Source organism: Papio anubis, chromosome 2 (genome assembly GCF_008728515.1).
Source record: "Papio anubis isolate 15944 chromosome 2, Panubis1.0, whole genome shotgun sequence".
In the NCBI taxonomy this organism is placed as follows: domain Eukaryota; kingdom Metazoa; phylum Chordata; class Mammalia; order Primates; family Cercopithecidae; genus Papio; species Papio anubis.
In genome coordinates, this window is record NC_044977.1 from 45,879,210 (window position 1) to 45,901,266 (window position 22,057).

A 22,057-nucleotide genomic window follows, 5' to 3' on the forward strand; every position below is an offset into this window, starting at 1 on the left:
CACCAAATGAAGTGGGACCTGCTCAGACATGGCCCCCACTCTCAGCCCTCTCCTGTGGGTTCAGATCCCCTCCTCACGTCTCCACTGTGCAGGTTGACATGTTCATTCCTCGCAGGTTCGCCTTGGATAGCCTGAACCAATACAGCACAAGGAAAATGACAATTTTCCTGGAAGCCCTGGTCCTGAGGCTTTTTGCCTATGCCCCTTCTCCACCTGCCGGCTCCCATGGCCCCACATAAACTCTAGACCCTATTCAGGAACAGACAGTGATGGCATTGCAAGGGTTTGCTGTCCACAGGAGTCAAGATTGTGTCATTTGCAGTCTTGGTTTCCCAACCAAGGCATCTTGGCTCCTGCGCAGGGCCTCTTGGCTCCTCTGTTCCCACAGAGTTTCCCTTCTTAATAATCTGCTGCCCCGGAAGTCTGACTGCTGATCCCACACTTATCAGTGATGCCCTTTCTGAGAATGTGGATGAGGCCATGGAGAGCTGAACTCACCTGGCACCACCAGACGTAGCCATGCTGCCAGCTTATGGGAAAGAGGACCCACCGTGGGCACAGCTGGGGCAAAACAATGAGCTTGCCATGGAAACTCCTGGCTGCCCTCTGCTCCTACCTCCTTGCCTTCTCCTGCAACATGTGCCCCACATTTCAGCTGTGCTCATGCTGCCCAGATGACAACTGCATTTTCCAGCCTCCCTGGCAGCAGATGAGGCCAAGTTACTGAGTTCTGGCCAATAGGATGGGAGTGGAAGTGAGTGTGCAAATCCCAGGAGGGCAGGGCAGAAACACGTCCCCTTGCCTGCTTCTCCCAGCTGACCCAGTCCTGTGGAGCCAAGGTGGGCATTGGAGGAGCAACAAGAGCAAAAGAGGCTGAGTGCCCTGCACTCAGTCCACTGTGCCAGCCCAGGCTGCTCCCTCCGAGACCATCTAAGCAGAGGAAAATAAACTGCTATCTTGTTTAAGCCACAAAGTTTGGGGATTTCTTTGTTATAGTAGTCTAACTCATACTCTACCTAGTACAGTGATCAGTAAATGGTACTTCCTTCCCCTCTGCGTGCCTTAGGGGCAGGTGGGTGGGTGGCGCCATAACTGCTGGAGTTCCTGCTCTGTAGTCTTCCAGCTTCCACCTCTATTCCTAACCATGGTGAGCCCAGGGCCCATCTCCACCTGCTTTTTCAGCTTGCAGGCCAACACAGCACTCCCCTTCCAGCCACAGAAATCACAGGGGGTCAGAAAGGTGGTGGCATGGGGATCTCTGAGGCAGGAGCCAGGCCAGGCGCCTGCAACAGACTCTCAACCCCCGCCAGGGCCAAGGCGATGCTGACATTGGGGCTGCAGCAGGAACCCTGGGGGTGCCACACAGCTGGGCTCTGCATCCTGGGCTCTGTATCCAGAGTCACTTACCATGTGCCACCACGCTGCTGCCCGGGGCCTTTCACACCACTCTGCAGGGTGAAGGAGCTGACATCTAGAGAGGTCTAGGACACACATAAAGAGCTGGAGCCCAGGATCAACAGGCAGTGTGGCCCCAGCAGCCCTGCTTCCTGCATTGTGCTGTGCTCCCCACAACTTAGCCAAGACCCCCAGGAGGCACACTCACCACGGGGAGGTGCGCCATAAGTGTGCACACACACACAATTCAGGTGCAAGCCTGGAAGCCCAGATTGAGAGGACCACTAAGACCACCCCCTACACACACTCCCTGCTGCAAGACAACAGCAGGCTGTTGGAACACACACCCAGGGGAGGTGAGCAGTGTGTCCGGCCGGTCCTTGGCACAGAAGGTGCATATGCTCCCGGGGTTATTCCACCTCCCATGTCATCATCCTGACCAGACAACAATCCTCCCTGTCCCTCTGACGTCCCTCTTATCTAGGGCTGCACTGCTTGTTTACGGATGAAGAAAGCCCACGTTAACAGGCTGGAAATCAATGCCTTGCTTCCCTACAGTGTGTTTGCCCACAGAGGGTACATCCGGTCAGGGGCAAAGGACAGAGGTCACCAGGCCCAGCCTCCTCCTCAGGACCATGGCCAGTCAGGATAGGATGTCCATCCTCCTATCAGCTGTGCTGTGTGCTAGGCTGCTGGTGAGAACAACGGCCTCTGCCCTCTGAGCTGCACGACTTTACACACACCCCTACATTCAGATATCTCTCTGCTGGGAGCCCAAGGGTGCCCTGCCCCCAGCCTCCAGATCTCCAAGGGTTTCACCGAGAAACACTTGACCCGACTTGCATCCAGCTCTTATAAAGCAAGGGATCCTTCTAGAAGGTTCTTGCTTCCCACTGCATGTGGGTGGGTGAACCAGGGCAGCCCTCTCACTGTGTGCTTCACACCAGCTGAGCCACTGAAGCAGGCCCTGGTCAGCCTCCATTTTCTTGCCTTTCCCTGTGGGGCTCATAGCCCCTCCTTGTGCTTGGGTCCCCACTTCCCCCAGGCTCTGGCCATCACAGGACATGTGAAAGCGTCCAACCTCAACTGTGGAGCCACACAGCCAAGACCCTAGGCACGTCGGGGAGTTAGGGAGGATGGAGGACTACTAGCTTCTCCGAGTCTCACCTCTGCCTGCCGAGGATTCCTAACACTTTCACAGTTACCCATGCCAGGAGGAAATGGCACAGCCACGTTCCTAAGGGGGTAAATACTCTGCCAGGGCACAGCAGGCATATAGGGGGTACATAATAGGTTTGGTGGACTGCATGGGGGTAGGAAGTGCAAGAAAGAGTCTTCAATAGCAGAGTAGGTGAGCCTCGCAGGACTGGCCAGGCCTGAGGCAGCTTCCCACAGGTTCTGCCGGAATGTGGGCTGGATTTGGGTTTATGGAGCTCTAGGTTAGGGAGCTGAGATGAGCAGAATCTCAGCAACTGGCCTGGAGCTGAGCTGTGTGGGAACCCTACACCGCTGGACCGGGGTTGGACCCCAAGGAGCCTTTCTATCCCTCCAAATACAAAACAGGGTCCCCTGAACTCTGCGAAGGTGGAGACATAGGTGATTCTCAGCCCCAGAATCACCTCCACATCCCGGCAAAACAGGAAAACAGCACATGAATGCCAAAAGTTGTGAGTTCTTTTTCTTTTTATTGGCAAAGTAAATATATTTTTATGAAGGACCACAGAAAATATACATAATTGTAACATATGTACACCAGCTTCATAGATTTTTTTAAATTTCAAATTTACACAAATGTTGATATGTTATTAAAAGATATTTTATGTGGATGGACCTATGTACAGTTTATTTACATACATTCATAGGATGTGAAATAAACCTGTCAAAACAAGCTAGTTCATTTATTAATTTCTAGACAAAATAAGGAATGCATTTCTAAATCAGGGTTGGGAGGCTCTATCTAGTTCTCTCACACCCAGGACAGCCTGGCCCTCTCCTCTCAAGGCCACCCTAGAGGCTGGTGTCTGGATTTGTCTGGGAAACCGGAGGAGGGGATGAGCCCCTGGGTACAGGCGCTTCTGGCTCTTTCTGCCCTGCACATTTAACTCAAGCACATGCACTGCCAGCCCCCCAGTGGGGGACACTTTTCACCTCTCTCCCACATGAGGCCCCAGCGGCCCGGTCCTGACACCCACCCCACCCCCAGAGCCCTGCCCACACCCTCTGGTGATCATGCTGAGCAGGCATCTTAGACAAAGCCAAGCCACCCTCACACCACAGTGCAGCCCTGGACTTCTGGCCTACTTCCTTCTCCCCCAGCATGACTCTCTCTGGGAACCCAACATTTCAAAACTGCACATTTCATCTTCACCGAGCACTAAAGTTCTGGCCTTGGCCGAGGTCGGGGGAGCCCAGTGGGAGAAAGGCCAGGTCCCCAAAACTCTGCCTGCAACCAGCGGCTGCAGCAGAGGCCTGGCCACCGCGGGAAGGCACGAAGGCACGAAGGCACGAAGGCCTGCCTCCAGCCCCGGGCGCCGGGGGCCCAGCCCCCAGGGGCGCGGGTTCGAGGCTCTAAGTACTCCCGAGAAAGGCAGCGGTTGGCGGGCCCTGGGTTCACACTTCCCAGGCTTTAGAAGGTGGGCTGGTAACATTGTCATGTCCCTCTGGAGGAGGCAAATAAATTATTGCTTAAAAAAATGGGGCTGGGGTGGGGATCTGGGGTGAAGGACAGGCGGGGGTTCGGGGCGCTTTCAGTTCACGGAGCGCACGGAGCGGCTGCTCCGCGGGAAGCGGTGCACCTTGATGTGCTTGGAGAGGTGGTCGCTCCGCGCGAACTTCTTCTCGCACACAGGACACTGGTACGGCTTCACGCCCGAGTGTGAGCGCCTGTGCCGCGACAGCTCGTCAGAGCGCGAGAACCTGCGGGACATGGCGCGGTGAGCGAGGCCTGGCCCTGCCTGCCCCGACCCCACAAAGATGTGGGGATGCGAGGCGCGCACCTGGCACTCACCCAAAGGGTGGCTGCACAGACCTGCAGCCTCTACAGAATTAGAAGAGGGTCCCCCATCTGCGTCGATAAGGCTATACCAGTTCTCAAAATATCAATTATTTTTTTTCTTTTTTTGAGATAGGGTCTCCCTCAGTCACCCAGGCTGGAGTGCAGTGGCGCGATCATGGCTCACTGCAGCCTCCCGGGTTCAATCAATCCTCTTCAGCCTCCAGAGTAGCTAGGATTATGGGTGTGCCCACCACACCCAGATAATTTTTGTATTTTTTTTTAGACACCAGGCCTCCCTATATTGCCCAGGCTGGTCTCAAACGCCTGGGCTCATGCGATAAGGCTACTTCAACTTCCCAAAGTGCTGGGATTAAAGGCATGAGCCACTGTCCCAAGCTGCCCCTGCTACCGCTCCAAGATAGAAAGAACTACAGTAAAGGCTCATGCTGGCACAGTGGGCATTCTCTGTTGGGAACTGCCAGAGCAGCTGGTAAAAGCTCCCAACAGGAAAGGACCCCAATGCTCCCAGGGCCCAGGGCTTTCCTCCCACAGCCAACCCAGTGTGCAGGAGTCTCTGAGACCACAGGTGCACTCAGTCGCTCAGGCCCTGATGCTGGCTGCCTCTCACCACCCTGGCCTCATCTACCCCGCTGGACCAGAACTCCACAGGGGCATCTGTGAAGGTCTGTACAGGACAGCCCATCTGGAGGGGAAACTGAGGCCTGGGAGCAGGAAGCAGACTTCCTGTGCAGCACAGGGAGAGGGGTCCTCAGACTTGAGCCCACCCACTCCTGGAACCAGCTGTGCTGGAAGCTGGGCCCTCTAAGGCAGGTCCAAATAAAGATTGGCCCTGCAAAGTGCATCTGGGAGTTCAGGTGGCTCCCGACATTTCCCTTTCTTGGCCCAGTGGCCTGGGAGCAGGCATTCATGTGACAGTCAAGAGCCCAGGCTGCATCGAGGGCCTGGACTGCTTGCCACCGATCTCAGGGATTTGAGGTTCTCTCCACCCCTGGCTTGGCAGCAGGACCCTCCCACCCCACCTACCCCTCCCACGACACACTATCCCCCTCTGTGCTCCACCTGCATTGACCTTTCCTTGGTTCTTCTTGCCACAGGCCATTTGCACATACTATTCCCTCTTTCTAGAATGTTCTTTCCTCCCCCTCTGTGCTCTCTCCTATCCATTCCTTAGAGCTCAGTTCGAATGTCACTTCCTCAGGAAATCCCTCCAGGACTGCATCCAATGCTAAGCTCCCGTGGCATTACACACCTCTCTCTCCTCACTCTTGCTGTTGTTTTGATTTTAAATTATCTTTAACTTTTTGATGACTGTCAGTCTGTCCCACTAGACCGTCAGCTCCATGACAAAGGATATGTCTGTCTGGTTCCCTGTGGTCTTCCCATGACCAGCTCAATGCCTGGTATATGGTAGGTGCTAAGGAGGTGCATTTCAATGCAAGAGTGGGCACAGCAAGCAGCCCCAGGGGGGCAGACACTGTCAAGGAGCAGTCCCAAAGCATGTGCACGCGTGCACACACATACGGACAAATACAGGCACACAAACATACACGAATGAGTATGTGCCCACACACACGCACACACACACAGAGGCACAAATTCATGCCCCCATGTACTCACGCACACACACACACAGGGACACCAGGCCCAACACCCCTTTGTGGATGAGGGCCACCCAGCGAAAGGCGATGCCCCGAACAGCAGTTCCCAACCAGTGATTGGTAAGGGTTGGTGATACCCTGGTGCCCTGACCCTGTGGGTAGAGGAGTAGAAGGACCCAGCAGAACATGCTCTGGACAAGGCACAGGGGGTGGCAGGAGGGCCTGCAGGAGGAGACAGGCACTCCAACCCACATCACAGAGTGGTGGTGGCACCAGGCACAGGGCAGCACTCTCAGCACATCTCCAGACTAGGTGAAGCCCAACTGCCCTGCCTGTCAGAGGAGGAAACTGAAGCTCGGGGTGCTGAGGGCCTGATCCAGGGTCACTGACAAGACAGAGCCCTTGAGGTTGGAGCAAAGGTCTTGACACAGCCCCCTGCCCTAGCGATGGCAGATGAACTGAACTCCCAGTCAGCAGAGCCCCCCAGCCTCCTCCACAGGCCTGGCTGGGTGGTATGTGTCACAAGGCCCTGTGCCAGTGACGAAATGGGATAAATGTGCCCTGGCAGTCAAAGTTGACACCTGTGCTCCTGGGCAGAACACTTGCCCCCAGCTGCAGCTGGGCACATAGCTTCTGAGCAGAGGAGCTGGCCCAGGGCAGGGGCAGGCAGAAAGCTGGCTGCAGACACAGAGTGCCACACCTCCCAGACTGCAGCCCTGGGGTCACCCAGCATCTCACTGGCCAGGGAGCCAGGATGAGCCAGCCCTATTGGACTGGCAAGACCATGGCAAGGGTTTAAAGAGGCCAAGTCACACAGTCCAGGGGACAGAGTCTCAGGTTCCTGCCTTGACAGTTCCCACCCCACTGGGTGCCCTGAATGGTCCTTTCTGGGCCTCAATTTCTTCACTCATCCAGTGAAGACTTTGGCATTCCTGCCCACCTTCCAAGACTCATCTCAGAGACCACAGGTGGTGACGTGGGGCAACGCAGCTCTCTGGTCATGGTGACACCCTGGGAAGGACAGGCAGATGAGAGAACCAAGCTGGACAACATGCTGTCCTCACCTGAACTCCCTCCCTGCTGCCACAGGGTCCTTGCACCTGAGAGGACTTTCCCGGGGAACCAAGCCCTCAGAAGACCCCTGCCTCACCCCTGCATGCCACATTCTCCCAAACAGCAGCCAACAGAGAGCCCTGGGGACTACAGTGGGGGACACGGGAACCCAGTGGGTAAGATGCAGCCCTTGTAGGCAGTAAGCTCTGCCACTTACCAACCAGGCAACCTAGGAAAGTCACCAAGCTCCCTGAGCCTCAGTTTCTCTACCCGGACACAGAGAGAACAAAATACCTATTCCTGAGGACTGTGAGGTTTGTACAAGGCTACCAGTAACAGTTTAGAGCCCTGCTTAGCATGTGGCAATTATTCAAGAATCATGAGCTCTTATCACCTGCATGGAGTTGAGTGTTGGGCCTGGCTTCTGGTGAGGTCCTGTTGCAGACAGGGCAGCACCATGATTTGCACTGAGATGTAGGGCAGAGGGTAAACAGGGGTCCAGTGTCTCTCTAGAGCAGCTATAATGTCAGGGCTGGTGCATACAGCACTTCTATGTGAAGGCTTCCCTTCCTTGAGACACTAACCCTCATCTGCCAGAAGGACAACACCACAAATGGTCCAGTCTCAGAAACTGCAATGGGAATGGTGCTCCCTAGAGTTGTGCAGTTCACAACCTGCCCAACCATACCGGGGGCCTCTGCCTACAGAGGGAAGGAGGTCAGAAAAAGCCTCATCACACAGCGGTCATGAGAGCAGGCTGGGAGCCAGACCCCTAGGTTTGAATCCTGTGCCTACCACCTCTTGGCTCTGACGCTCAAGAGGAGCCTGCAACTCCCCTTCTCTGTCCCCCCACCCCACATCCACTGTGGATGACAAAGGTACACACCCTGCAGGATGATGACAGTTATTCATATTCATATTCACTGCAGCAGAAGGGATTCTTTCTGGATGGAATGGCTTGGCCATTCTGGAACAGGACGTTCTGCTGCAAGGAACAAAGGATGCCTATGTCTGAGAGTGAGGCAAGGAAACTTCTAGGAAGGCAGGCAAGCAGTACTTCCTAGACGGCTGGATCAGAACAGGGAAAGCCTGCTCTCAGCCCTGTTGAGGGTGCCAAAATCATGTCACCAGAGAAGGGACAGGGAATACTTTCAGGACCAAAAGCAGAAGGAAGTGGGCTGAGTACCTGGGCAGGTGCCGACCTCAGCAGTGGAGGGAGGGCACCGTCCATTACACAGAGGGACAAGGGGGCTGAGGGGCCCTCGCTTGTTCTCCGAGCACAGGACACGGTACGAGGCCAGAGCCAGCCTGGGGCAGGAAGAGCATCCCATTCATCAGGGCCACCAGGAAGAAGAGACGAGTCCTGGGAGCGGAGAGCTCCCACACGGGGAGTAGGTGAAAGTGCAGAGCTGCCACCCCAAAGACCAGGCTAAGCTGCAGATGGAGGTGGAGGTCCCCAACACCAGAGTTAGCACCCAACACAGGGGTGCAGAGGGAGGTCTCTGAGTCTGGGCAGACAGCCTCAGTTGAACTCCTGGCTCTGTGGCTTACTGGCTGTCTGACTGGAGAATTTACCTAACTCTTCTGTGCTTTAATTATCTCCTCTGTGAAACAGGGATAACATGCTGATGCCTACTAATTTCGAGAATTACATAAATTAATATATGTGAATTTTGCTCAGAGCAGTGCCAGGTATGCATTACAGGCCCTGGTTATTATCTCGATTGTGGTTGTTAGCTCTTTTCCCATAGCCCAGAAGCATAATGCCTTTTGGGCCGACCTCTTGGTAGGAGAGTGGAGGCACACACGGCAACTCTGATACCAGCTGGAACTGCTGGGCGGCCAGAGCAGGGCTCTGCTCGGGCTTAGGCATGCAACCCAGATTCACACTCACTAGCTATGTCCCTGCGGGCATGTGATGTAAGCAGTCTGTGCCTCAGTTTCCCTCTTTGTGAAATGAAGATTGGGGCCTACACTTTACCAGACAGTTACAAGGACCTGATGAGCTAATGCGAAAACCTTAAGCTGTCACTACAGCCTCAAGGGCAGGGGTCATTCGAGAGGGCACAGAGAGGGCTGATGCCCACGTGAGAGCAGGAGCCTGAGCAACAGTGGGGAGGCCAGCGTGGCTGGATCCTACTCAGTAAGGGGAAGAGACAGGCAAGCACATTGTGTGGGTCTATGGGCCAGAATGAGAAGCTTGAATAGAAACTGAAGCATAGCAAAGTACACTTAAAGGCCTCAGAAGGTAATGAGCTCCCCATGGCAGGAAGTATGCAAGTTACAATAGTGGACAGAAGGGATTCCAGCTCTGAGAAACTTAAGATTAGTGCCCAGCATACAGTGAGTGGTCAGTAAATATGCCATCTCACCATCATCATCGTTACTCCTCCAGTCCTGTCCAGACCCAGCTATCCCAAAGCAGGGTCCATCCTCCCTCCTGACTGCTGCAAGGAGCTGCAGGGGCTCCCTCTCAGTTGAAGACTATCACCATATTAAGAGACACAAGCAGACAGGGCAGATCCCAAGCTTCATGGAGCTCCAGGAAACTAAGGCAAGATCCCTGAAAGCCAACTGAGGACTCCCCGCATCCTCAGAAAAGCAGCCGTCCCTACAGGCCGGTGCCCTTAGCTCCCAGCTGAACAGCGCCTCTGCCATGAGTTACCCCCTGAGGGCCAGACCCACTCCAGGGGACCCTGGGGGAAGCTGGAGGAGCCCTCAGGAAGCCCAGGGCATGGCTGGCAGCAGGGACAGCTCCTGGGGGCAGTGCCACTGTGATCTCACTGGGCCAGGCAACCATCATGCCTTCTCCTGCCAAGTGGGTCCTGGGCAGCACAACCAGTGCCAGGGCTCAGATGTGTCAGAGCTGAATCCCCTCCACAAGTCCCCACTCTCTCATGTACCTCATTACCTCCTGAGGCCACTGTATAGAGAACTAAGATCTGCCTCACTGAGATACACTCTGGGCTGAGGGGCCTATCAGCTCTCTGGCTCTAAGATATCCAGGAAGAAGGCTGGTCTTGGATGAGGACCACACCTGCCCTCCCCACCACCCTACCCAGCCTCACCACGACTAGAGGAGCCACTTGCCAATGGTCGACTATGGCCAGGAGACAGCGCTGAAAGCTGAGCCCGACTAGGGAGTCCAGACTGGTGCTTGGCGGGAGGCTTCCCTTCCTCTCTGCAGCCCCTGCCTGCCCCCACCAAGAGGAGAGTGCATGCAGGGCCCCTGGGAGTAGGGGGCACCTCCACAATAGGCACCGCCCTTTTGGGGGCTGGAGAGAATACCTTCAGGGTTCCTCCTCAGAAACTGCCTTGTATGAGTTTGTATCCTTGTGATGTACCAACAACAAGAAGGCCGCTGCGGAGCCCTGCATGCCTGCCATGGGCTGCAAAGGGCTAGCCCTCTACTCTGCAGACAGGAAACTGAGGTTCGGAGGAGGACCACCCCAAAGGCACATGGCAAGTTGGTGGCTGACCCAGGTGTAGGCTCAAGACCACTGCCCCCACACTCCCATGCCCTCGCCTTCCCTGCACAAGTTTCCTGCTTCAATCAAGAGTGCTCCTGGCCCTTCTCTCGGCTCCTCTGACCTCCCACACAGTGTAACTGCTACTGTGTCCTCTCACAAGTAGCCTGTCAGCCCTGCACCCACTTGGCAGGCCTAGGTACAAAGCTCAGAGAGGTGGGGACTCCAGGATGGAGACCTTGTGAGGCCCCAGGGTGGGCTCTCGCAGCAGCCTCTCCGGTCTGTCTGAATGGGGTGGGAGACAGGACAGAGTGAGGTCCTCACTCAGGAGGGGCCTCCATAAACCTAGACACTGTTCGGGAAAAGTCCCTTCTCTGGCCAGATTGGCACTCAATGGAAAGGCGGCACCAGTGCCACAACATACATTCCACTCACAGCTCCCCGGCCACGGCTCAGCCTCACCGGCCAGGACCTCTGCCCCAGACAACTCTCAAGAGCTCTCAGAACCAGAGTATGGTCAAGAAAACAAAAGCTGCAAACTGCTCCCTGGGCGCTGCACCCACACATAACACACACACACAGGCAGGCATACATGGTGCACAAACACCTAAGACGTGTATGTGTGCAAACACATATGGTCACATGGCACAGACACAAAGAAAGCAAGATGCATACACATGTGGACATGCATACACACAGCCACACACCCGCTGGCGAGGCCCAGGCCTGTATACATCCCCAGGTACACAGATGAGCATGCCCCATCTCACACACACAGCAGCAGCCACAGCAGCAAAAATGGGGAATGTGCCAACAGCATACAGCGCCCCCAAGGCAGGACAGAGATTCCTTTGGGATGGGCATCTGGAAATGCAGAGGGCTGGCTCTGGCACCTCGGAGCACATAAGCTCTTGGCAAGCAGCCTACATTTCAGGAAAAGGTGGACACCCCTCCCAAGGAGGTTGAGCAGCACCCGGTGCTCAGGGACGGGTGCTGGGTAACCATGGTTGGGACACTGCCAGTTATCATTTGAGGCCTGATTTCCCCACTGCCATGCAGATCAGACAGCCTGGGTTCTGCCACCTGTGACAGCACTGCCAGCTGGCCTAGCCTCCCTCTCGGTTGGCCTTTGCAGCCTCCCAAACACGCTTCCATGTCCCCAGAGAGGAAGCACGGGCTAGGCCCAGCCCACATGTCTAGAGACATCGGTGAATGAAGCTAGTCCCACTGGTTGAGGAAGCAGCATTTTCAGGATGTGACCTCTCAAATCCGACCCCGGGGTTCAAATCCCATTCACAAAGCAGAGTGACCTTGGGCAAGTACCTGGCCAGTCGGAGCCCTGGTGTCCTATGATGTAAGCTGGGATGGTGGTACTTACCCTGTGGGCCTGTGGGCCCAAAGGGAGCCGCTGCCTGGCCCCTAGACCGCACTCATCCTTCCTCGCCAGCCCCTCAATCCCCACCCTTGTCAGACTGGATGGGGAGACCCAGCAGGCAGCACAGGCCAGCAAAGCCTTACCTGGCCATCAGGAAACTGGAGCCCAGTTGGCTTCTGGCTTCAGGAACCAGAAGGACCAAGGAAGCCTCCAGGCAACTGTGCCAGCTCTGGGCCTGCACTCACCTGCCCCTCCCTCCCCTTCCTCATCCGCCTTCTGTTAATGGTGGAAAATTGCCCTGCTGCACACCCAAGTAAGCAGACATGAGTGGCTGTGCTCACCGCCCAGACCTGTCACCCACTATACTGACCTCCAGCCGCAGCCTGGCCAGGTGCAGGCGAAGGGCTTCTCACCCGTGTGCCGGCGCAGGTGGGCCTTGAGGTGGCTGCTTTTGGTGTACATCTTGCTGCAGCCGGGGAAAGTACATTTGTGCATTTTGATGAGTTCTGCGGCTGGGTTCTTGGGGAACTTCTGGCCCATGAGGAGACCGGCAGGGCCAGGCCCCAGGGGTCCTGATCCAACAGGCTTGGCGGCGATGGGCACAGGGGCAATGCGCACAAACTTGGAGGGCAGGTTCAAGTTGGAGGAGGGCACCACCTGGGGCACGAGTGCGAAGGTCTGCCCCTGGATGTTGACCAGGAGTTGGGCAACCTTGACATTCTCCGGGGCTTGCCCAGGGGAGGCAGGCCCCGTGCCCAATTCCTGCTTCACAGGCACGGGCTGGATCTGCAGCAGCACTGGGATGGGGCCATCGGGCGTGGGGCCCCCACCTGGGCCCTGGACACCTCCTGCACTGGCACCACCTGGTGGAGGAGAACAGCGCTCTCTCCCGCTGGACCCAGGATGGAGGTGGCTCCTGTGTGGCCCAGCTGAGAGCTGGCTGCAGGCATCCAAGTCCTTGCTGTTGCCCTCGGGGGCCTCCTTGACTCCCGGCTCCATGTTCTCCTCCAGAAACTCTTCAATCTCCTCCAGGGTAGGCTGGAAGGGCCGTGGGACGTCATCAGGGTCACCCAAAGGAAACTCGGGGAAGCAGAAATGCTCCCCCTTCACAGGGGTCGCTCCCCTTCGCCAGGGCCCCCAGGCCATGGGGCCACTGCTGGCCCCAATGCTACTGCCGCTGCCCCCGCCACTGCCCAGTGTGGCCTGGGACAGTAGGAAGTCCAAGATGCTGTCCTGGCTCTCGGTGCCCGGGCCTCCACCATAGCAGGAGCAGAGGGCTTGAGAGTCAGGACTGGAACAGGAGCAGGGGCTAGAGGCATCGCTGTCATCTTCAGAGACGGGTGAGGGCAGCATGTGATATGCCCGCCGGCCAACCAGCCTATCACCCAGATACCCAACTGGGCATTTTGGCGACGAGAAGTTCTCGTCCACTGGAAGTAAGTGGTCCACCATGCTGGCCTGGCCGTGCCGGTGGCAGCTGCAGGGAAGGAACACAGGAGGCCTGGTCAGAAGGACAGTGCTCACCTGCCACCTCTCGGGCCTCTGACCCCACCCTCAGCTGCCTGCCCACAGCCTCCCATTGCCAAATGCCTGGATCCTGCTTCCATCCCCCAGGAGAGCTGTGCCTGCAAGAGTGTTTTCTGAAATTGCACCACCTGTTTGCAAAAGAGACCTCTCCAAGCCCATTGCACAACCAGGGGCACTTCTGGTTTCAAACAGATTTTCCAGAATTATCCTGGAAAATAGCACATGTGTCTGTGAACAACTGAGTATGGGTGAGTATGAGAGAAGGGCATGTGCAAGGAGGCTCTCTGGACCCCAGGAGGGCCAAAACCCCGAATCAGCCTACCGTCAACATCATAGGAGTCACTGGACATCTGAGGACTCCTGACCTCAGCATCACGCCAGTTGAGTCACAGAATGGGGGTAGAACAGCCATTGCCCTCTGACCCTCATGTTGCTGAGGCTTCCAGAGGGTTGCCAGATTACGCAAATAAAAATACAAGCCGACAGTTAAATTCGAATTTCAGATTTAAAAAATAAACTACTTTTAAGTATGTTCCCAATATTGGATAGGACACACTTATATTTAAAAATTATTTCACCTGAGATTCAAATTTAACTAGGCCGCCTGCATTTTACCTGGGCAAGTGTAGCACACAGGCAAAACAGTCAAAGACCAAGAAGTGCCTGCCCGCACGGCTGTTTCCCCATCTAAAGGGGAAAACCTCCTCCACTCTCCAGTCCTCAAACCCCGCTGAGCCTTGACTGCCCTGTGAGTGGCACAGGCTTGGACACAACCCTCTCACCTGCACCCTGACGCTTTAGCATCCTGGTGGCCAAGGCCCTGTCCCTCTGGTGATAATCCATGGCGTGGAAGCCAACCACTGGGGTCCCAGAGCACCTGCATGTGCATAACTGCCTTGGACTTCACACCCATCTAGTGGGAAAGGAGATAACCACCGCCCCCCAGCCCATCCTGGCCAATAAGGAAGTGGAGTCCCCTGCACTGTCTGCCACTGCTCTCTCCATCTGGGACACTCACCACCTTGGGAAGCTCAGCTAATGCCTGTCTCCCCCTGAGACAGTGCACTCCATGTCTCTGCTGCGTCCCCAATGCCTGGACTGGCCCCTGGTGCCCAGGAGGGGCTCAGAGAAACTTGACAGAGAGAAGGGAAAGCTGCATCCTCTGAAGCCAAAGAACATGCTAGGTCTGGTGTCCAAGGAGAGTCAACAGTGTCCAGCTGTGACAGGGCCACCTCTGTGAACCTTTGTCCCTGCTCAGTGACCAGGGCGGGCTGGGTGTTTATCAAACTTGGGGAAGGGGAACGCTCTGCACCAAAGTCAGATGTTCTCTGCTGCCCAGCATCACCTCTACACCCAGCCCCTCTGTCTCCAGGACCCCTTCAGGACCTGGCACTCCACACTGCCCAATGGCCAATACCATCATCAGCTATGACCTTGAGCAAGTCCTTGCTTCCCCTCCCAAACCTCAGTTTCCTCATCTGTTCCATGCTTCAAAGATCTCTAAGTCTCTTCCTGCTCAGGGACCCCAGGACCTTTGACCTCAGTTCCCAACTTATCCAGGAAGCTTCATGGAACTCCAGGAAACTAAGGCAAGGTTTGTATCCCAGGCCAGTTTTACTAGGAAGACATTTGGCTTTTTGGTTTAAACACTCAGCTAAGGATTTAAACCTGGAGTGTGTTTTAAAATGCACCTATTCACCAAATCAGGTGCTGGGAAGGAATGAAAGTGCCAGACACTGTGAAGGGCACAAGGTTGAGCAGAGCCCACACTCCACCCTGGGCCTCCGCCAACCCTTTCCCACCCTCCAAGCATGGGCTCCATTCCTGAGTCTGCAACTTGTCTGCCAGGTGACCTCGGGCAGGTGCACAGGCTTTCTGTGTCTGTCTCAGTCTGTGAGATGGAGGTGCTTCCAACAGTGCCTGGTTCCTCAGGTGTTGTGAGAACTCCCCTCACGATCTGGCACACCGGCAGCACTCAGCCAGTGCCAGCCATTGGTGTCAGCCTGCAGGCACAGCAAACGTGCGGCCTCTGCCCTTCTACTGCAATGTTAAGGAATCAGGGGCCTCCAGCCCTCCTGGGACCCAGAGCAGGCCTTAGAGCCCTCCCCTGAAACATGATCACTACCTGGCCATCCCATGATATTAAGTAATTACTGTTAATATTTTTAACTGTGATGATCGTATTGTGGTTAAAGGAGGCCTTACCTTTTAAAGATATAAACAGATATTGACAGATAAAGTGATCTAAAAAGTACAGAACGGGGGCTGGAAGGAAACACCCTCCAATGGCTTCCCAAGGACAGGTGGCCCTATCTCCTCGCAGCAGCCCAGCACCTGGGCCCTCGGGACTCTCTGCAGACCTCACCACCAACTGCCTCTCTCCTAGTCCAGGTATGCTCGCCTCACTTCAGCCTCAGCCGGCAGCCACTGCCCTGGCTCTTCCCCCAGCACTGCAGGTGGGAGCTGCTTAGTTAGATCTCGGCTCAGAAGTCACCCCTGTGGGGGCCTCCAGGCCCACCCTGTTACATCACCCTATATTATGCTCTTCACTGCAGGTTCCACTGTGGGAAACTATCTTGGTAATGTGTTTGTGAACTTTGCTGTCTACTTTCCCATCAGAATATCAGCTGTCCTGACTGTTCACTCCAATGCTGTATCCCAGAGTCTAAAACAGGACCCAGCAAAATTTGCTGAATGAGTGAATGGAAGGTGCGGGGGAAGAGGGGGCGGAGACTAGGAGTGGGTGGCCCAGGTCAGGCAACAGAGTCTTAATGCTGGGCTGAACGTCTCAAGGGGGAGGCACCCAGGCACCGAGAACCCAGAAAGGGCTCTGGGATGGCCCAGGGCACCAGCATTAAAGAGAGGACACTGTAGGGCTGGAGCTGGCTCAGCCCCTAAAACACAGCAGCACGTGGGGCGGCCAGAGGCGCAGGCTGCGTGCAGGGGGAGGGGACACGCTGTTCCGGGCACAGTCCCCGGCTGGCCGCCGGACTCCGCCCCCTCCCCTGGCCCGGCCAGGCCTGCTGTTTATCCTCCCGGGGACACAGCGGCTGCAGGAACAACATGTAATTGATAACAAGCCCAGAGCCGGCCAAGGGCTTGCCATTGGGTCAGCGTGCAAATCACGGGGGTGGCGAAGGGGGCCGTCCTTCAAAATAAGAGTCCCGGTCCCTGAGCTGCCCGCAGGCCCCAAAGTCGCAGAGTCCGGGCGTCCTCACACCTGTAGGGCGGCAGGGTCTCCCCAGGGGCCACCTGGTCCTTGGGGGGGAGGGGGAAGGAGATTTGAGGCGCTCAGATATTTGGTGATTTTGTCACCTCCGAGGGCCGTGGGAGAAAACAGCCCCTCTGTGCCCTCCGTGAGAGGGGGTTCCATGAGTAACACCAAGGCGGGGAGGGAAGAGTGAACCGGACCACCATATGGGACGGGGACGGCCTCTCTGCCCCGCCGCCGCCATCCCTCAGCCAGGCCATGGCTTTGGCAATGTTCGGTCTGAGGGGACCCGCACTCAGCGTGGAGTGAGACGCGTGAACGGTGCGGGTGTGCGTGAAGGGGTGTGAGTTCCTGTCGTGTGACTGCGTGTGCGGGGCGTGGTGCGCGGCAGCCTCTGTGGCTGTACGGGAGGCTGTCCGCGAAGTGCTCGCGCGTGGAGCCGCCGTGGGTGCCGGCGGGTGCGGGAAAACGTGCGTGGGAAATGAAGAGAGCCGGCTCAGACCCCTTCTAGAATCCTGGACCGCTGCCCGCTGGGCACCATGCCTTCGTCCCGCGCCCCTCCTTGCCCCCGACACTGCTGCGGTGACCTACAGTAACCCCTCGGTCTCCAGCCCCTCCGCCCCCAACCGTGGGCTGGCCAGCGCGTCCGCTCGTCCCCTCCTCTCACCAGGCCGCGCCGGTGCCCACCATATGGGAGGGCCGGCCCGCAAGGCGCGCCATGGAATCGCCCGGCCAGGCACCGAGGCGGCGGCGCGGGCCTCAGCAAAGTGCTGGTGGGCGACCGGGGCTGTTGGGGGGGGGGGTCACCTCCCTCAGGCTAGTCCGACCCCTGCCCACCTCCGCGGGGGCCCACCCGCTCCTCCGACATTCCTCTGGCACTCGCGCCGTGCCTCCGAGAGCTGCGCGGGCGCACGGCCACGCGCCCCGAGGCCGGCCAGCCCTCAGATCACCCGGGGCCGCGTCCACGCGGCCGGCCGGCCCCGCCGCGCCTCTCCCACCTGAACTTGGCGCACGCCCGACCGGCGGCCAGGCCCCGGCGGTCCTGCGGCCGGGCGGGCTGGGCTGGGGGCGGCGGCTCGGCTCTCCGTCCGACCGCGGCCGGGGGCCGAGCCGCGGGTCCTGCGGTGGCTCGCTCGCCCGCCGGCCCGCGGGTCGCTGCGGCGGAGCACTAGCCCGCCCGCAGCTCACTGGGCGCTCACTCCCAGCCGCTCACGTGACGCAGCGGGCGCCGCGAAGGCTCGCAGGAGGCTCGGCCCCGGGCGCGCGCCCCATTGGCCCGCGCCGTGCGTCACATGCCCCGCCCCGCCATGGCCCCGCCCCGCCCCGCCCTCGCGGCGCCCGGACTTGCGCTGCGGATGCTCCAGGATCCCGGAGCTGCCAGACGCGCACGCCCCCAAACACGCTGCCTGGTCCCCGGCCCGCAGCCACCTCCTTGCTTCCCATCCCTCGCCGCTGTCTCGCGGCGTCCACGAGGGTCGGTTTCTAAAGCTCAGTCCCCGGGTGAGAACGTGAGACGCGCCCCACGATTTAAGAAAAGCTCTGAGATCGCCCCAAAGTGCAGTCTGCGTGATTGAGGGGGAAGCACTGGGGAGCCTGTCTGACCTGGTCTGCCCCACGCCCCCACCTTCATCCACAGCGCGGTACAAGCAGCTCTGTCCCCCGCTGAGTGTCGGATAAAGTAGGAGACTTGCCTAGAAGAACGTATTTTTGGAGAAGTATGGTATTGGGCTTTCAGCAGGGCAATCAGTTACCCTCAGGAAAGTGCGCGCGCTCTGCGCTGCCACCCTGCCCTCCAGGACTAACTGAGGTTTGCTGACCCCTACTTGAAGCCAATGACACCTTGTCTCTGGGGCACCTTTCTGAAGACCAAATGCTTCCTAGTCTACAAAAGCGTTCATAGACTGCTTTAGTCCGCAGCAATCCTGGCTCGCATTTGGGTTCCCACTTAGAGATAGGAAGAGTAAGGCTCAGAGTGGCTTGCCCAAGAGAAACACGTGGGCTGAGGGTGTTAGACACCCTGCTGTGCCCTTAAATCCACACTCCAGCTGGATCCTCAGCCAAGCACTTTACAGATGAAGAAACCGACTCAGAGAAGACACCAGCCCTCCCCAGTCACACAGCTGGGAAGGAGCAGGTGGAGAGGTAGAGTCAGGTCATCTTGCAGACACCCCCAGGCCACCTGTGCAGAGCTGTCCTACTGAGCTTCCTTCCTCTCCCCTCCTGGCACTGGGAGGTGGGGAGCATTTTCTCCTGCTGCTTCTGGAAGACATTGCTAGAACAGGAATTTTTAACCAGACCCTTTCCAGGCTCTCTGGAATGCTATAGGTCTGGGCTTGCTTGACTAGGGATCTGGGGACACTCTGTGCACCAGGTCAGTGCCAGGGATTCAGCTGCTGCTGCCACTAGGAGCCAAACCAATGCGCGACCAGAGGGCTTTAAGGACATTTGTGTTGAGGATGGTGAGAGGCTTTCTAGTACACAGAAGTTGGAATGATCACTCTGGCATTACAGCAGCCCTGGCTAGCCTGGGCAGAACAGTGGAATTTGCCCATTTTCATAAGAGAAGAGATAGAGACCTGTATTCCTCATTTTGTCTCAGTGCAGGTTGGGATCAAGCATGGCCACAGCACTATTCCATCTGCCCTGCCCGCCCTCAGTCTTCACTCCTCACATACTCTCAGCCTAGTGCCTCCTGTCTCCTTGATGAAAGCTGCAGCGAAAGGTCAGAAAAAGCTTGGAAGCAAAGATATATCCTTAGTAGCTTCAGCATACAGGGAGGAGGCCCCACTGGCTAGAAACTGGAGAACAGCCAAGATGGTCCTGTTAAAACCTGAGTCAGATCAGGTACCCTCTGAGTTCAGAAGCTTCCAGCAGCTCCCAACTCACTCAGAGTAAGTAAAGCCCAAGTTTTCACCACAATCTTTAATGCCCTACAGCTAGATACAGCATTTACCCTAAACCATATCTAAGGAGAAAAGCTCCCTCAATATAGTGGGGAGAATCTATCGTTGAGATTCCTTGGCAGAAAGGAGAGAACAAAACCAGGTGGTGCTCTTCAAAACAGATGACCAAAAAAATAAAGATTTCTCTTTGTAGCAGTGAAAACCTCTAAGTTTCTTTTCCTCCGAAGCAATTCCTTCCCTACTTCTACATAATCAAGTATACAAAAGGGCCTTGGAAGGATATAAATTATATTGGTTAAATATTGTATGACCTTGCCTATAAAACCATCTGGGCCTGGTGCCTTTTTGGAGTGATCTTTGCTCCATGCTTGAATTTCACACATTTTACCAGGATATGTCTGACTCTGGCCTCCTTCTGTTTTCATTATTACTACTCTATGCTTGGTGTATCCTTTTAATCTGGAAACTCAAGTCTTTCTACAGTTCAGGGAAATGTTCTTCTATTATATCTTGTTTCCCCCTAAACAGCTGCATGGATTGCTCCATCGTGTACTCAGGTCTCTGCTCAGATGCCACCTTACCCCAGACACCTTCCTCACCCATCCCGTCTAAAACAGCTCATCTTCTGCCCTCAGTTTCCTGGCCTCTGTTTATTTTGTTTCATGATCCTGATTTTCATATTATTTATTGATTTGTTTCTTGCCTGTCTCTCCCACCAGTTGACAAGCTCCTTAAGAGCATGGACTTGTTTTTTTTTTATTCAATCCTGTATCTCCAGAACCTAGGACACTTATGAAACATGTTGAGGAAATGAGATTTTCTTCTTGCCCCAGTAAAGCTGCCAATGGATATGGGGTCAATCTTGTCCTCATTCCCTGTCCCACACACATACCTGAGACCTCCAGCCTCCCCACTAGCTCATGCCTGCCTGGGGGTCTAGGCCCAGCCTGCCCTCTGCCAGGAAGCATTTTGAGGGCCCCATTCAGTGACTCAATGGTCTGTGCACAAAGGGCCCACTGTGGCCATCAAGCCCTGTGACCTCCCACAGTGACTGACTTCTCACCCTTCCCAGGTGGGAAGCAACAATTCACCCTACTCTCAGCTCCCCTGTCCCCAGCTATGTTTCAAGGGTCTCTGGCCAGAGCCCCTTACCTTCTCACCTCTTCCTCTAAGGGCTGGGGTGCTGAAGAGACCCTATCCATTCTGGGCTCGGGAAGTGGTTTTGAGCTGGAGACTAGGGAATAGGCAGGCAGAAGGGCTGCTGGTACCCAGGGGCCAGGAAAAACATGCTGCAGGAGGTTCCTCAGGCTGGGCTGGACCCTTTCCGCACCAAGCAGACCCCTGGTGCTATGTAGACAAGAGATGAGGTCTGTCCTGGCAACCAGGCAACACCAGGCCCACCCCTGTCTCATGACCAGTGTTGTCCCCACCCCTAGCCCCCTAGCCCTGAGCACACCTAGCTCTGAGGAACATCAGCCCGGGGACCTGGGGACCTGGCAGTCCAAGAAGACACAGAGAAGGGCTGAGTCCTGAGAGACTCTGCCCCCAGCTCTGAGCATTGGCAAAGTCCCAGGGATACCCCTGCCCAGAGGATCCAGGAGCAGCAGGGGCTGAGGTGGGGTGAAAGCTCCAGCTTCCCCTGGTCCATGGACACATTAGTGTGGTGCTGGGGTCAAAGGGCTCCTCAGCTTCCCCTCATCCCTGTCTCTGCCATGAGCTGTGGTCTCTCTGACACCTGACAGATTTCCAGGCAGGCAGGCAGCCTGAACCCCAGCCTAGTGGGGCTGTACGTGCGTGGCAGCCTGGAATCTGGTTCTTCTGCAGAGTCCCTCACTGCTGAGTGGCCTTGGGCAAATCAGTTTGTCTCTCAGAGCCTCAGTTTCCTCATCTATAAAATGGGTACTCAGACCCCTATCCTATTTACCTCAAAAGATTGTTTGAAGATAACCAAAGTAAGAGATGGGAAAAGGCATTGGAAAGTACAGAGATTCAGAAGAGGCTATTACCATTCCTTCTGATGTGTATTCACTGCTCCTGGACAGCCATCCTGCCAGTGCTGAGCATTGCTGTGGACTTGAGATGCCGCTCACACTGCCAGAGCCTCCTGAGACCCCAGTGCAGTGTAGGGGACCCAGCAGGATGATGGTGGCACAGGTGATAAGGACAAGTGTGAAGGGGGCTATGGACCCCACCCTGGGGGGACGCACTAGGAACAGCAAGGATCAGCACTGAGGAGCGGGAAGAGACCACAGAGCAGGGCAGGTTAGCTCTAGGGAGTGGGAGTGGCCGCCACTCCAGGTTCTCTCATGGAAGGGTGTACCAAGCTCGGGAAAGGCTAGAAGCCAGGGAAACAGTGGCCACCTTGTCAATAGGATGAAAGCCATGGGATTCTCTGTCCCCTGTGGTTCAATTTCAAGACTCCCAGACTGGTGTTCAGGCCATTCATTTGAGTAATTCTTTTAAAAATAACTCCTGCACATGTTTTTAAAGTTCAAGCACTGCAGAAAGGCAT

The 22,057-nt window shown here is 56.3% G+C and overlaps 1 protein-coding gene across 3 annotated transcripts; it reads right to left on the reverse strand.

Moving 5' to 3' along the window:
* Positions 1–3,060: 3,060 nt before the first annotated feature.
* KLF15 (Kruppel like factor 15) lies at positions 3,061–17,851 on the reverse strand. Of its 3 annotated transcripts, none has more exons than XM_003894048.3 (3): positions 17,641–17,851; positions 12,275–13,381; positions 3,061–4,311 (listed from the first exon to the last, which is right to left on the reverse strand). In XM_003894048.3, exons 2-3 carry the CDS (start codon positions 13,354–13,356, stop codon positions 4,143–4,145), a joined length of 1,251 nt encoding a protein of 416 aa, XP_003894097.1. In that variant the 5' UTR covers positions 13,357–13,381; positions 17,641–17,851; the 3' UTR covers positions 3,061–4,142. The 3 variants fall into 3 exon arrangements, with proteins under 3 accessions (XP_003894097.1, XP_031518920.1, XP_009198419.1); XM_009200155.4 differs by lacking the exon at positions 17,641–17,851 and adding an exon at positions 14,450–17,248 and having other exon boundaries at positions 3,874–4,311; XM_031663060.1 differs by lacking the exon at positions 17,641–17,851 and having other exon boundaries at positions 12,275–17,248.
* Positions 17,852–22,057: the final 4,206 nt, after the last annotated feature.